General features: G+C 38.5%; 1 protein-coding gene across 11 annotated transcripts in view; it reads left to right on the plus strand.

The window, feature by feature from the left end:
* Positions 1 to 13,216, plus strand: part of CEP295 (centrosomal protein 295) — a 49,232-nt gene that overhangs the window by 26,428 nt on the left and 9,588 nt on the right. For all 11 annotated transcript variants that reach the window (XM_087433578.1, XM_087433580.1, XM_087433581.1 and 8 more), the window contains 4 exons: positions 125 to 3,629; positions 5,087 to 5,255; positions 5,392 to 5,535; positions 9,627 to 9,779. In XM_087433578.1, the coding sequence (XP_087289704.1) occupies positions 125 to 3,629; positions 5,087 to 5,255; positions 5,392 to 5,535; positions 9,627 to 9,779 (3,971 nt within the window). The remainder of the gene's footprint in view (positions 1 to 124; positions 3,630 to 5,086; positions 5,256 to 5,391; positions 5,536 to 9,626; positions 9,780 to 13,216) is intronic.

Here is a 13,216-nt window from a genome sequence, read left to right on the forward strand (position 1 = left end):
CCATATTATGGCCAACCCTAGATTGTTGTTAAATTTAATGTGTAGAAACTTGAGAATATGAGGCATTTTTCTCATCAAAAAAGAATAATATTTGTTTGTTTTTGTGTTCATTTGTCTTTGGTAGGTTTCACAGACAATCCATTGAAATAGCCAGGAAACGATTACTTGAATATCAGACCATATTAAAAAGAAAGTACTCATCCATGTTAGCTACATCATTAATATCTGATTCTGTTATATCAGCACCACCACAGAAATCTGAAAGACCCACTGTTACATCAGAGCATTGGGATCAAGGTCAGAGACCCAAGTTGAGTCCTAACAAATATCAACCTATACAACCCATACCGATCCCCAAATTAGAAAAAGATTATTTTCAGGTTCCAAGACAAAATCACTTTCCACAAAGACAGGTAGAAACAACAGAAACATTAATCACTTCAGATGTTTTATCCAAGCAATCTTTGGACTCACAAGAACAGCCAAAGCAATTCTCAGAGACTGAAACACAACAGAGAGACTATAAATTGGTCCCTAAAGATTCTCATACACTTTCAAGGGCTTTGTCACATGATAAACCACTAATAGTACAGAATGTTAGAGAAATAGCTGAAACATCTAGCACAACCACTTTTCAGACTTTAGACTCCCAGCAAATGTTCCTAGAGGACAATGAAAGAATATCTTCTAAGTTAACTGAACCTTCTTCATTCCTACCACTGGTGATTGAGCGTTCTTTTAGTTCTCTGCCTGCTAAAGTTGAATCTGGAAAAATCCAGGAACCCTTTTCAACTATGAGCAAAAGTACAGTTTCTGTAAGCCATTCTGGAATCAGCCAAATGCAGGATAAGTCTTTGCCATCCTCAGACAATATCACAGCCCAGCAAGATAATTTAAAGGCTCTTCAAGAACAGTTAGACCTACAGAAAGAAGTTCTTCGGTCAAGACAGGAAGCTCAAGAACAATTGCTTTTGGGCAAACAGAAAGAATTGGAAGGGCAAACTGGTGTCTCCATATTCCTTCCATTGGTGCCTCTGGATTCGTTTGCTTCACTGCCTTCTGCTACAGCTGAATCAGGGAGAATCCAGGAATCTTCTCCAACCAAGAATGATACTGTAGTTTCCTTGGGCCATCCTAGGGTCCCACAACTTCAGGATAGGCTTTTGAGTTTTTCACAGCCTATCTTACCACAGGATTTTAAGTTTCTCCAAGAACAGTTAGATATTCAAAGGGACAGCCTTCTAGCTAGGCGGGAAGCCCAGGAAGTATTATGTGTACATAAACAGAATGAATTGGATGAAAAAGTATGGTCTGAACAGACTGAGCCCCCTTCTCTCCCATCTCAGGGAGCTCAGCATACATTTACTTCACTACCTTCTGCCAGTACTCAATCTGGAAAAATCCAGGAGCAGTATTCATCTAAGAGTGAGAATGGACTTCTCTCAGGCCAATCTGAAATCCCAAAATTTCAGGATGGATCTTTGAGTTTCCTACAGCAGTTCCTACCTTTGCATGATAGTTTGAAGTTGCTCCAAGAACAGCTGACTACACACAGGGACGCTCTTCAGGCTAGGCATGAAGCCCAAGCAGAATTACTTTTACACAGGCAAAGGGATTTGGGGGACAGTAAGTCTGGGCAGATGAGTTCTTCATTCCCACCAGTGGTAGCTCAACGTTCACTTGCTTTGCAAGCTTCTGCTAAAATTGAGCCTAGAAAAATTCAGAACCTTTTATCTGAGGAGAGTATTATTCCCTCAAGTCATTCAGTAATCCCCAGATTTCAGGATGAGTCTCTTAGTTTTCCACAGCGTAACCTGCCACAGCAAGAAAATTTGACAACACTCCAAGAACAGTCACACATACAGAGGGTAATACTCGGTGCTAAACCAGAAACTCAGGAATTTGTACACAAACAAAGAGAATTAGAAAAAAGAGTTTCTTCTGAACAGACTGGCACCTCTTCATGCCTATCCCAAGTAGCTGAATCTGAAAGATCCCAGGAATTTATGTCAATCAAGAGTGATAGTACATTTCCTTTAAGTCGTTCTAAGATCCCAAGATTTCAGGAAAGATTTACGAGATTTTCACAGCATACGCTACTTCCACAAGGTGATTTGGAGGAACAGCCAGAATGGCTAGACACAGAGAAGGAGTCCTTTCATTTTAGCCAGAAAACCCAAGGAAATATATCTTCTGAACAAACTGGCTCCTCCTCATTCATACCCCAGTTAGGACAGCTTTCATTTACTTCCTTACCTTCTGCTGAATCTGGTACAACCCAGGAACCTCTTTCAACAGAGAGTGATGGTCAAATTCCTTCAAGCCATTTACAAATTCCACAATTGCAGGATAGGCTTTTGAGGATATCCCAGCTCATCCAGCCTCAACAAGATAATTTGAAGGCACTTCAAGAACAGTTAGCTACACAGAGGGAAGCCATCGTTCAGTCTACACAGAAAGCTCAGGAAGAATTACTTTTACATAAACAGAGTGAGTGGAAGGAAAGAATATCTCCTGAGCAGGCTGGCACCTCTTCCTTCTTACCGCTAGTCACGCAAGATTCATCTGCTTCATTACCTGTTACTGAATCTGATAGAATCCAAGAACCTTGTCCAATGAAGAGTGATAATACAGCCTCCTCAAGTCATTCTGAGATACCAAGGTTGCCTGATAGGCTTTTGAATTTATCACAGCCTGTTTTACCTCAACAAGATTATCTTGCATTTAAAGAACACTTGTACGCACAGACAAATTCCCTTCCATGTAGTGAGAAAACCCAGAAAGAATTGGTTTTGCCCAAACAATATACATTTGAGGAAAAGTTATCTTCTGAGCATTTTAGCCAACCTCACCATGGTGATTTAAAGACATTTCAACAGCAGTTAGATATACAGAGGAAAGCCATTCGATCCAGACAGGAAGTCCAAGAAGAATTGCTTTTGCAAAGACTAAGTAAATTGGAGAAAAGGGTATCATCTGAGCAGACTAGCTCCTCTTTATCCTTATCGCAGGTAGCACCGCCTGTTGCTGACTCTGAAAGAATCCAAAAATCTTTTCCAATCAGAAGTAACAATACTGTTCCCTCCAGTCATCCTGAGATCCCAAGATCACAGGATAGGCTTTTGAGTTTATCACAGGCTGTTCTGCCTCAGCAAGATCATTTGACAGCACAGTTGGCCTTACAAAGGGAAGTGGTGCATTCTAGTGAGAAAGCCCAGGAAGAACTGCTTTTAAACAAGCAAAGCAAGTTGATGGAGAGTGAATCTCCTGAGCACACTATTCCCTCTTTGGTTCTACCCAAGGAAAGAGAGCATTCATTTATTCCACTACCTTTTGGTGAAGTTAAATCTGAAAACATTTGTGAATTGTATTCATCCAAGAATGAACACGCAGTGCCTTCAAGCGATTCTATGAGCCCAAGATTTCAAGACAGACTTTTGAGTTTTTCACAACCTATCTTAGCCCAGCAAGATAACTTGGGACTTCAGAAGCAGCTGAATCTACAAAAAGAAGTTCTGCGCTATAGCCACAAAGCCCAAGAAGAATTGCTTGCACAGAGACAAACTGCACTCCAGCAGCAGATACAGAAACATCAAGAGACTTTGCAGGATTTCTTTAAAGATAGTCGGGTATGTATTCAACTTGAATATCTAAGAATTAAACAATAGAGGTAACCCAACTCAGACAAGTTACATATTTGTTTTAATCCTAGGCCTAAATAAGTTCTTAGTTATTGAGAATAAGTGGTTTGATCTTAACCATGCTTTAGTTTTCTACCTTAAACAATATGGAAATTAAAACATAAAAATTGATCTACCTTGCATGGTGTTTATGAGGTTAGTAGTTATTTGAAGCCCAACTGATTTCAGCAGTAGTTTGATAGAACCAAATGCAAACATCATTAAAAATGTAGATTGTCATTTGAAGTTTTGTTATAAAGGGTTTTGAGCTTACCATAAAAAGATTCAATTGTAAAATAACTAGTTAGCGGAATTTCTCATGCAAATAGCAGGTCTTGTGCTTTCTGTATAGCACTTTGTTGACATTTGTATATGAAACAAAATCAGTACCATCTTTTTCTTTAAGTGACAGTATTAACACCTGTTGTAAAACTGGCATGATTTTAGGCTGATGGACAGCTAGACCTGCTGCTTGTTACTGAATTGAAAAGACTGACACAGTCACTCAGACATTGCATGGTTTCTCTATATGCGAGACGAGTATATTCTCACTATGAATGTGTCCATTTTATTTTAAAAGGCCACTTCTTAAATTTATGATGTAGCCTAAGTAGAATTCTACAAATCCTTTGATGTTTAAGAGAAACTTGAGTTTAGTTCATGAGAGCTTGAGTTCTAGGGATTTACTGGTCATTTGAAGGAAAAGTAAGGGGAAAAGAAAAGCAGAGGGGGTTACTCAAGTATAATCTCTTATTGAAACGTACAGTGGAGGCTAAGTATTAGGTTGAAGGCTGTGAATAGTTGTACTTTTCAATGGAAATATCACTCTTTCAGTATTAGAAGCATTTCTCATTTTTCTGTTAGTGCCATTGAGTCGATTCCTAGCAGCTCTGTGTACAGCAGAGCAGAACCCTGCCTGGTCTTGTTGCGCCATCCTCTCATCTTCTGATGCTTTATCAGACAGTGCTCCACTGCTATGCGTAAGGTTTCATGGCTAACTTTTTCAGAAGTGGGTGGCCAGGTCCTTCTTCCTACTCAGTCTGGAAGCTCCGCTGAAACCTGTCTGCTGTGGGTGACCCTGCTGGTATTTGAAATACCAGTGGCGTAGCTTTCAGCATCACAGCAACATGCAGCAGCCACAGTGTAGCAACCCTCAGATGGGTCGAGTGGTTCCCGACTGGGAAACAAACCTGGGCCATGGTGGTGAGAGTGCCAAATCTTAACCACTAGACCACCAGAGCTGGCTCTTTTCATTTTTTATCTATGGATAAAGTTGTAATAGTGTGGTTAATGGAAGTATTTATTTGGTTAGGGTTCTAATTTAAGAGGGAGGTATAAATCTAATGAATTCTTCATATGATCCCTCATCCTGTGTCATCCCCACCCTCACCTATCCACTGTTTCAGACAAGTAAGCCCACAGTTGAAAATGATTTAAAAACCGGGAAGCTCAGAGAGTGGCTCCCTCATCTCCATGACCTAGCAAGAGATGATCAGGAAAACATTAGTCCTGCAGATAAGAGCAACTCTGATGATAATCAGCTGCTTTCAGAAGATGATAGTACCAAGCAAAGTGGTAAGATAATTGCTTTTTATTGTAATTATTCTGCTCGTTATTCTTTGCTTTCACTTCTGCAACTTACTGGTTGAAGAAAAGTTCGTAGTATGTTAATAGATTTGTATTGTGCCTAACTTTGTCATTGACTTGATAGGTGAGCATCTGGACAAGGAACTGGGTAGGAGATCCTCAAAGCCACCTGTAGCAAAAGTTAAATGTGGACTGGACTTGAACCAGCATGAACTTAGTGCTATACAAGAGGTAGAATCACCAGCAAGTGCAAGAACTTCTATACTAGGTAAACAGATGGTTTGATAAAATAGGATTTTTTGATACTCTGCCAGTTTTCTACATTTTTTTCAGGATGCTAAATTCTTTTTGTTGAAGAAACCTAGGCTCTGTGTACTGGTGAAAGGAATAAAATAGTTTACAGAAACAGTATTTAAAATTTAGACTTAAAGAGATGTGGCATTAGGTAACTAGTTTCTTCTTGTATATGGGGGAACCAATTTACTGTAGACAAAAATTCTTCAATATTCCATATTCTGACACTCTTGCTTCCCTCTGCTTCTTGTCATGTCTGCCTTTTTTTTTTTTTTTTTTTTTTCCTCCAAAACCCCAGTAGATAGTTGTATGTCATAGCTGCACATCCTTCTAGTTGCTGTATGTGGGATGCGGCCTCAGCATGGCCAGAGAAGTGGTGCATCGGTGCGTGCCCGGGATCCGAACCTGGGCCGCCAGTAGCGGAGCGCGCGCACTTAACCGCTATGCCACGGGGCCGGCCCCATGTCTGCCTTCTAATCCTATGTCTTTAGGATATAACTCAGTTTTTTTCTTTTCCCTTGCTGCTTTTCTACTTCAGTACCTTCACTGCTCTTTTCCTGTATCTTTTATGGGATAATTATTATGCTTAAAATCCTGGCTTTAAGGACAATTAGATGTATTTCTTCACTATACTTCTTCCTAGATCAAATTATGTAGAAACTTTTCTGACTGCGATCCTTAGTAAATAGCCCTACTTGAATTGCATAATTATTTTTAGATTCCAGACTTACCAAATAATTTTCTTGATCAAATTTATCAAAGCAAATCCTTTTTTTTTTTTTTGGCTGAGGAAGATTCGCCCTGAGCTAATTTCCGTTGCCAATCCTCCCCTTTTTTTGCTTGAGGAAGATTAGCTCTGAGCTAACATCTGTGCCAGTCTTCCTCTATTTTGTATGTGGGTCGGCACCACAGCATGACTGGTGAGTGGAGTAGGTCCGCGCCGAGGATTCAAACCTGTGAACCCAGGCCGCTGAAGTGGAGCGTGCAGAACTTTAACTGCTCAGCCACAGGGCTGGGCCCAAAGCAAATCCTTTTTAAGGTGGAAGATTAGCTTTGTCAATAGAAAGGTACATACAAGTGTAATGTTAATATTAGCTATTTTGATCTTCAGCCATAAACTATCATACCTTTATTTCTGACTGAAAGAATTAAGGAAGGTAGAGATTCAGAGTAACTCTTATGAATCAGTCCCCTTTCTGCTTTCTTATTATGTCTTATGGAACTTATAGCATAGAGTAATGATTTTATTTATTACTAAGGCTTTGGAAGCGTTTCTCCTATTTTGCAATATTTGGCCAACTACAGCTATTCAGGAATTAATTGGTGCTTTCCCTAATTCAGAATGAGCATTGGGAAATTCTCACCATTGATTCCTGTAATTTAATGAGTCATGTTTGAGATTGCAAAATGTCATCTTGTCTCGAAGGGAAAGTTATATATTCCCTCACCTCCACCTCTTTATCCTTCAGCCTTCTTTTTTCAGTGTATAGTACCATATGTAAGTCTTGACATTTCCCTTGTCTATACCTCTCTGACTCCCAATAAATCACCAGTTCTTCTCAGTGCTACTTGGTCAGCTCTGGAATCTGACCCCTCATTTAATTCAGGCTGTCATTTCTTTCTTGAGTGGGTGCTGCAACTCCCAGTGTCTCCTGTTTTCAGTGTAGCTTCACTCTAATTCATTCCCCATGGTATATTCAGAGTAATCGCCCTCTTTCTCCCTGTTGAAAACTCTTCAGTGGTTTCCCTTTGATTTGAGGAACAAGTCTACATTAAGTGATCTTGCTCCTCCCTTCAGGGTTGGCTTAAGTGCCACTTGTCCAGTAGACTTCCTGAGCTACCAAGTCTCCCTCTCCTCTGCTCTTTGGGAGCTTTCATCACAGCTTTTCTCACACTTCTTTGGATCATACTTTTAATCCAAATATTACAGGCAAATAGTTTAAAAAGGCAAATAGTGCTAAAGAGTTATAACAGGAAACAGCATTTCTTCCTGCCTCTACCCATCTCTTATCCCTTGATCCCACTCACTAGAGGCTTTTCAAGTCATTTTTCAAATCTTTTAAATGTTTCTTCTTGTATTTATGTCTATAGTTGGCAATGGGTTTTAGCAAAAATTAAGCTAAGTTATCATCATGCTGATGTATAAATACTTTTCACTGCTGAGATAATTAGTATACTAAGATTACATTTCCTTTTTGTAAAACTTTTCCTATAGTAAATTGTCTCCTTTTTATCGTTTGCTTAAGTTTCTGTTGAATGTCTGTCTTGTAACACTAATACTTCTATTAAATACCTCTAATATAATTTGAGATCACACCATTTTCTCTGTTTTTGGAACACCTTTTAGTTGGAGGTTGGATGACCTATCTGCTGCATTCTTAGTAAGGGTGTTATTGCCACCAAAAGAAACAAAAAGTGGCTCTTGGGGAGGTGAAAAAGTCTGACTCGTTTTATGTACCAAAGCATAGATATGCAGTATATATATAGTTATTAGAATTTCATGAAATTAGGAGGCAATTAGAGAAAAAAATGTCTAAATAGGCTCCTTAGGTGAGTGATGATAAAGTAACATTGAGAAACAATGATCTATGTTGATCCTCCAGTTTTCTTTTGTTCTCTATAGTTCATTTCTTTTTCTTTTGGTTTTACTTTCTGGGAGAATTTCCTCAACTTTTTCTTCTTTTCTTATGAATTTTTCTTTGAAACTTTCTTTTCTTATGAATTTTTATTTTGTCTATCAAATTGTAGTTTCTAAAAGTTTGCTCTTTTTCCTGATTTTTTTTCCTTTTTCATAGCATCCTTCTGTTGTTTCATAGATGCAAAATATTACCTGCTTCAAATATTTATAGTTTTTTTATTTTTTTCTTTGAGTTCCTGTTTTTTCTGTTTGAGTTCTTTTGTTCCTTTTTTTCTTGTTACTGTCTGATATTTTAGAAGGTTTTCTCTAATATCTTGCATATTGGAGTGGGACACTAAACAACTAAATGGAAATTCTCTGGGTGGGGGCCTTATTTACTGCTGAACTTCCTTGGGAAAGGTGGCTTTTCACTGGGGGCCCTCATCTTAGGATCTGTAGTTCTTTTACAGTTTATAGTTCAGTGTCTTCAAAGAAAGATCCTCCAAGCTTGATACAAGCCTGGCTGTTGCTGTTATGGAGCCAGACCTGGGGGATCTGAGTTGAGGATGCAGATTTTCTTTTAATACCCCTGATTTCCTTATGGCATTCTATCTCTTCCTTCCATCCTTGCACCTTTCAGTGCCTGATACCCCTGAGTTCAGAGTGTATTGGGTTCGATTTCCCCAAAGAATAAACCTTCAGTCTCCTCTGAGGATGATGTTGAGGGACAGGGAAGTCAGGAGATGGGAGGGATCTGTTCCAAGTACATATTTTTAAGCATTCTCCCTGTTTTCAGTTCCCTGACACACACCTTCCTTTTGTAATACTTGGTGCCTTTAATTCACAAGTTTTTCTGGAGTCCTACATAGTAAATTAGCTTCTATTATTGGGTATCTCCCACTCATTTATTTGCTTGCTTGTTTTTATTTTTGTGTCAAAGTATCACATTCAGAGAAGTGCACAAATAATAAGTGTTTATTTCGGTGATTATCACTGTAAAAACCAGCCCCATGTGAACACCACCCTGGTCAAGTACTGGAGTGTTAGAAAACCCCATAAACCCTTCCTTCATACCCTTCCGATTACTGACCCCTCAGTTCTCCCCAGGGTAACTCCTGTCTTGATTTCTTATACCACAGATTAGCTGTGGCTATTCTTGAACTTTATGTTATGAATACATATTATTCCTTATAATACTATTAATGGTTAGTGAATTCTCCAGGCATTTTTACTGTGATTAGTCAATACTGAAGCATTATCTAGTATTAGGAAGTAGGAGTATCATTAAAAGGCCTGTGTGAAAGATAAGCAGTTATTATTTTCTTGGTACATAGATCAGGTCTTGGAGAGTTTACATTTTTACCCATAATCTAAATTGCCATGTTAGTTTTAGCTAGCTCTAGAAACTTAAGTGGAAATCTAATGAGTCAACTTTTTTTTCCTCCCAGGTAAACCAGAATTTTATCAAGACAGAGACCCCTTGAGGGTCTCAATTAGCCGGGAACAAAGTTTCCTTGGGAACCCACTGGACAGTGATCCGTTTGGTCACGTTCACCCGATTGCCCAGGAGAACATCTGTGGTGATGACTCTGATGAAGCAGGTGAGAGATAAAGAAATTGAAGGTGGAATTGCTGTGCACAAGGGTATATGGACAAAAGATACTTTTTGTAGTTTTATTTTTGATGAATAATGGTAAATAACTTCAATGACTGTTGGTAGTGGAATCATTATGGTGCACCCATACTATGCAGTTCTGTGTAGCTATTAAATGAGGGGGAGGGGAATTTGTGTTCATGCAGTGAAAATTGTCTGGAATGATAATCACCAAAGTGTTGGTACAGGTTTACCTTTGTTAGAGACTGGGTTTCATTTTCTATTTTATAAGTTCACGTACTGTAGTTGTTTCTTTTGTTTTTTTTTTTTTAACAAGAAGCATGTATTATTTCTGTATACAAAATGTTAAATGAGAGAAACGAGGTTTATTTAGAGAATAATTAATTTCACTTTTAAATTGTTTTACTAAATAAATGCTGGTAGGAAGTATATGAGGGTATGAGGTTTTTACATTTGGCAACCTTTACAAATTTTGTCTTTAAGCTGATTCATACCAATCCACATTTATTAAATACTACCTTTAAAAAATTCTTTTTTTTTTTTTTTGAGGAAGATCAGCACTGAGCTAACATCCATGCCAATCCTCCTCCTTTTTTTCCCTTTTTCTCCCCAAAGCCCCAGTAGACAGTTGTATGTCATAGCTGCACATCCTTGTAGTTGCTGTATGTGGGATGCCACCTCAGCGTGGCCTGACAAGCAGTGCGTCGGTGCGCACCCGGGATCCGAACCTGGGCCACCAGTAGCAAAGCGCGCGCACTCAACCACCAAGCCATGGGGCCGGCCCTTAAAAATTCCCTCTCTGGCACTCTAAACGAGCTGCTTTATGTTTGCTTTTAAATATTTGAAAAATTGGGCCAGCCCCATGGCTTAGCGGTTACGTGCGCACGCTCCGCTACTGGTGGCCCGGGTTCGGATCCCGGGCAGGCACTGACACACCGCTTCTCCGGCCATGCTGAGGCCGCATCCCACATACAGCAACTAGAAGGATGTGCAACTATAACATACAACTATCTACTGGGGCTTTGGGGGAAAAAAAAAAAGGAGGAGGATTGGCAATAGATGTTAGCTCAGAGCCTGTCTTCCTCAGCAAAAAGAGGAAGATTAGCATGGATGTTAGCTCAGGGCTGATCTTCCTCACACACACACAAAAATATTTGAAAAATAAAGAGAATTACAAGGAAAAAACTTGAAATCACTTAATTCTGCTACCCAAAGACAACCTGTGTTAATTTTCTTGCTTTGAAATTTATGCATATATATAACAAGCTGTTTTATAGGTGTAATATTGCTTCCTGACCCTACAAAGCATGGTTCTAGTACTGCTTCATTAGTTCTAAAGCACCTTTTAAATACTAACCTTTTCTAACCAGAGTTCTTTTTATTTTTGCTGTCATATATACTTGGATAATTTTATCTTACTTGTGTCTATAGTTTAATAGAATGAGAGATGAGAGAGACCTGTTCTCTTTTTGAGAGTTTATAGAAAGATTAACTTGAGCATCTCCTTTTTTAATTGGAGATTGAAATAACTGCAAAGGATATAATTTCCAGTGAATTACAGTTTTTGGCGTTTTAAAATAAAACATCATTCTCTTAGATTTAACCAATGGATATTTATATTTCCTTTTTATTCTACCTGTTGATGTCCTCTAGTCAGAGAGTACCAGGAGCACACCTGTGGTTGAACAAAGCTGGGTGCTTTGACATCTTGCAGTGAGGGGAAATGCACACCATGGGGAACACGAGGTGTCTCAGAAGAGGGTATTAGAGAGGACTTACTATAAGGTTTGGGTTTGTGTTAGGTAACTTGGGGAAGATTCAAGGAAACGGGGCTTCGCTTATTAGTATTGGACGTTATCAGGAAGCAGGGGTAATTCTATTACTGGGTATCTAAAAAAATTCTTATCTAGGAGGTAGGAATAATGGAGCGAGGCTAACTAAAGCTGTAATGGCAAAGCAGCAGCGGTCACTCATATTAGCCAGGATGAGGAGATGCTTGGTTGTTTGGACAGTATTCATGGTTTTGTTTGTGTTCAGAGATGAGTATGGGTGGTCTGATTTTTGTCTTGATCCATCATAGTCATAGAGTGGCCTCTTCTGATATTGGTATTCTGTGAAATTGTTAATGCTTAGGAGAACACCTAGGCCTAGCTGATAGTGCCTGGTCAGCTCCTGGCTCTCGGGGGCTGCTTTTCTCTTTCTCATCATCATCCCAGATTCATGTTGTTTCTATCTTAGAAGGGAGGGTCTTAGTTTTGTTACTCTGCTCTGTTCCCTCCCTACCACTTTATTCAGGTCCTCATCACGTCACCTTGATCTCTTAATAGCTTTTTAGGTGGTATCACTAACTTCAAGCCCTGTACCCTTTGCTTTTGTAGGAAATAGGAAACGGTGCCTTCCGACGTGGCATGGGAAGATAACTCTGTCATCTGAAAGGCATTGCTTTCATGATGTTACTTCCTCCTTTTAGGAAGCTCCTCGTGGGTCCCTATTATCAGAGAGCCATTTCCAAGCAAATAACACTTCTTTTCCCACACTTTCAGGGACCTAGCCATTGAATTCTTTAACATCTTAAATAACCCTGACTTTGCTCCTTTCTCTCATTTTTATTTTTCACTTCTTACTACTACTCAAATGCTACCCTGTTCTTCTTGGTGTATTATAGGTAACAGTATGGAATTGTGATTATGAATTGAAAAACCCCAGATTAACTTCTCATCCCCCAACTAGCTTTTGAAATGAGCTGCTTAAGAAAAAATAACTCACTATAAAATTTCACCATCTCTTATTTTCTTTACCTAAAATTTTAGTGTGGATAAAAGCAACCAAATAACAGTTTAATGGTTACATCAATTATGTCACAATAATATATTTTTAAGTGAACTAAGAGAGAGTAAAAAATTGTATTTAATAACAAATTATATTTAAATATAATATTTAGTGTAAGCTTTGTTTCTACTTCATTATCCATAACATAGATATTATTTTACGAATAAATATATATATACACACACAAACATATACAGATATATGTATAATATTACTTGTGTGTGTATAGATATGTGTGTGTGTCCTGGGTTACCTTTTAGGAAATATTTCTTACACAGACATTTAAGAAACATACTTTTAATATGCATGGTATCTTTTAATAATATGGATAATGAGACAAATTTTTAGTTTGTATTTGGTGGAACAGTTTTAATTTTATTCTGTTTCAGAGCCACAGATGACCATATGCTTTGGCCAGCTTTCTCACAAATGTTGGCTATTGGGAGTAAGAGAAAAATGAACTCAGAACACCTTAATTATTAACAGTGAAACAGAGAGTATAATTTGTATATATTTATAATATGTCAAATTGAATAGGAATGATAATTCATAATAAAAGCAGCACATGCTCATGATTTTAGAAAGGACTAAAAG

The sequence above is a fragment of the Ceratotherium simum genome, chromosome 7 (assembly GCF_057802395.1).
Source record: "Ceratotherium simum simum isolate JZ-2026a chromosome 7, ASM5780239v1, whole genome shotgun sequence".
NCBI classification, from domain to species: domain Eukaryota; kingdom Metazoa; phylum Chordata; class Mammalia; order Perissodactyla; family Rhinocerotidae; genus Ceratotherium; species Ceratotherium simum.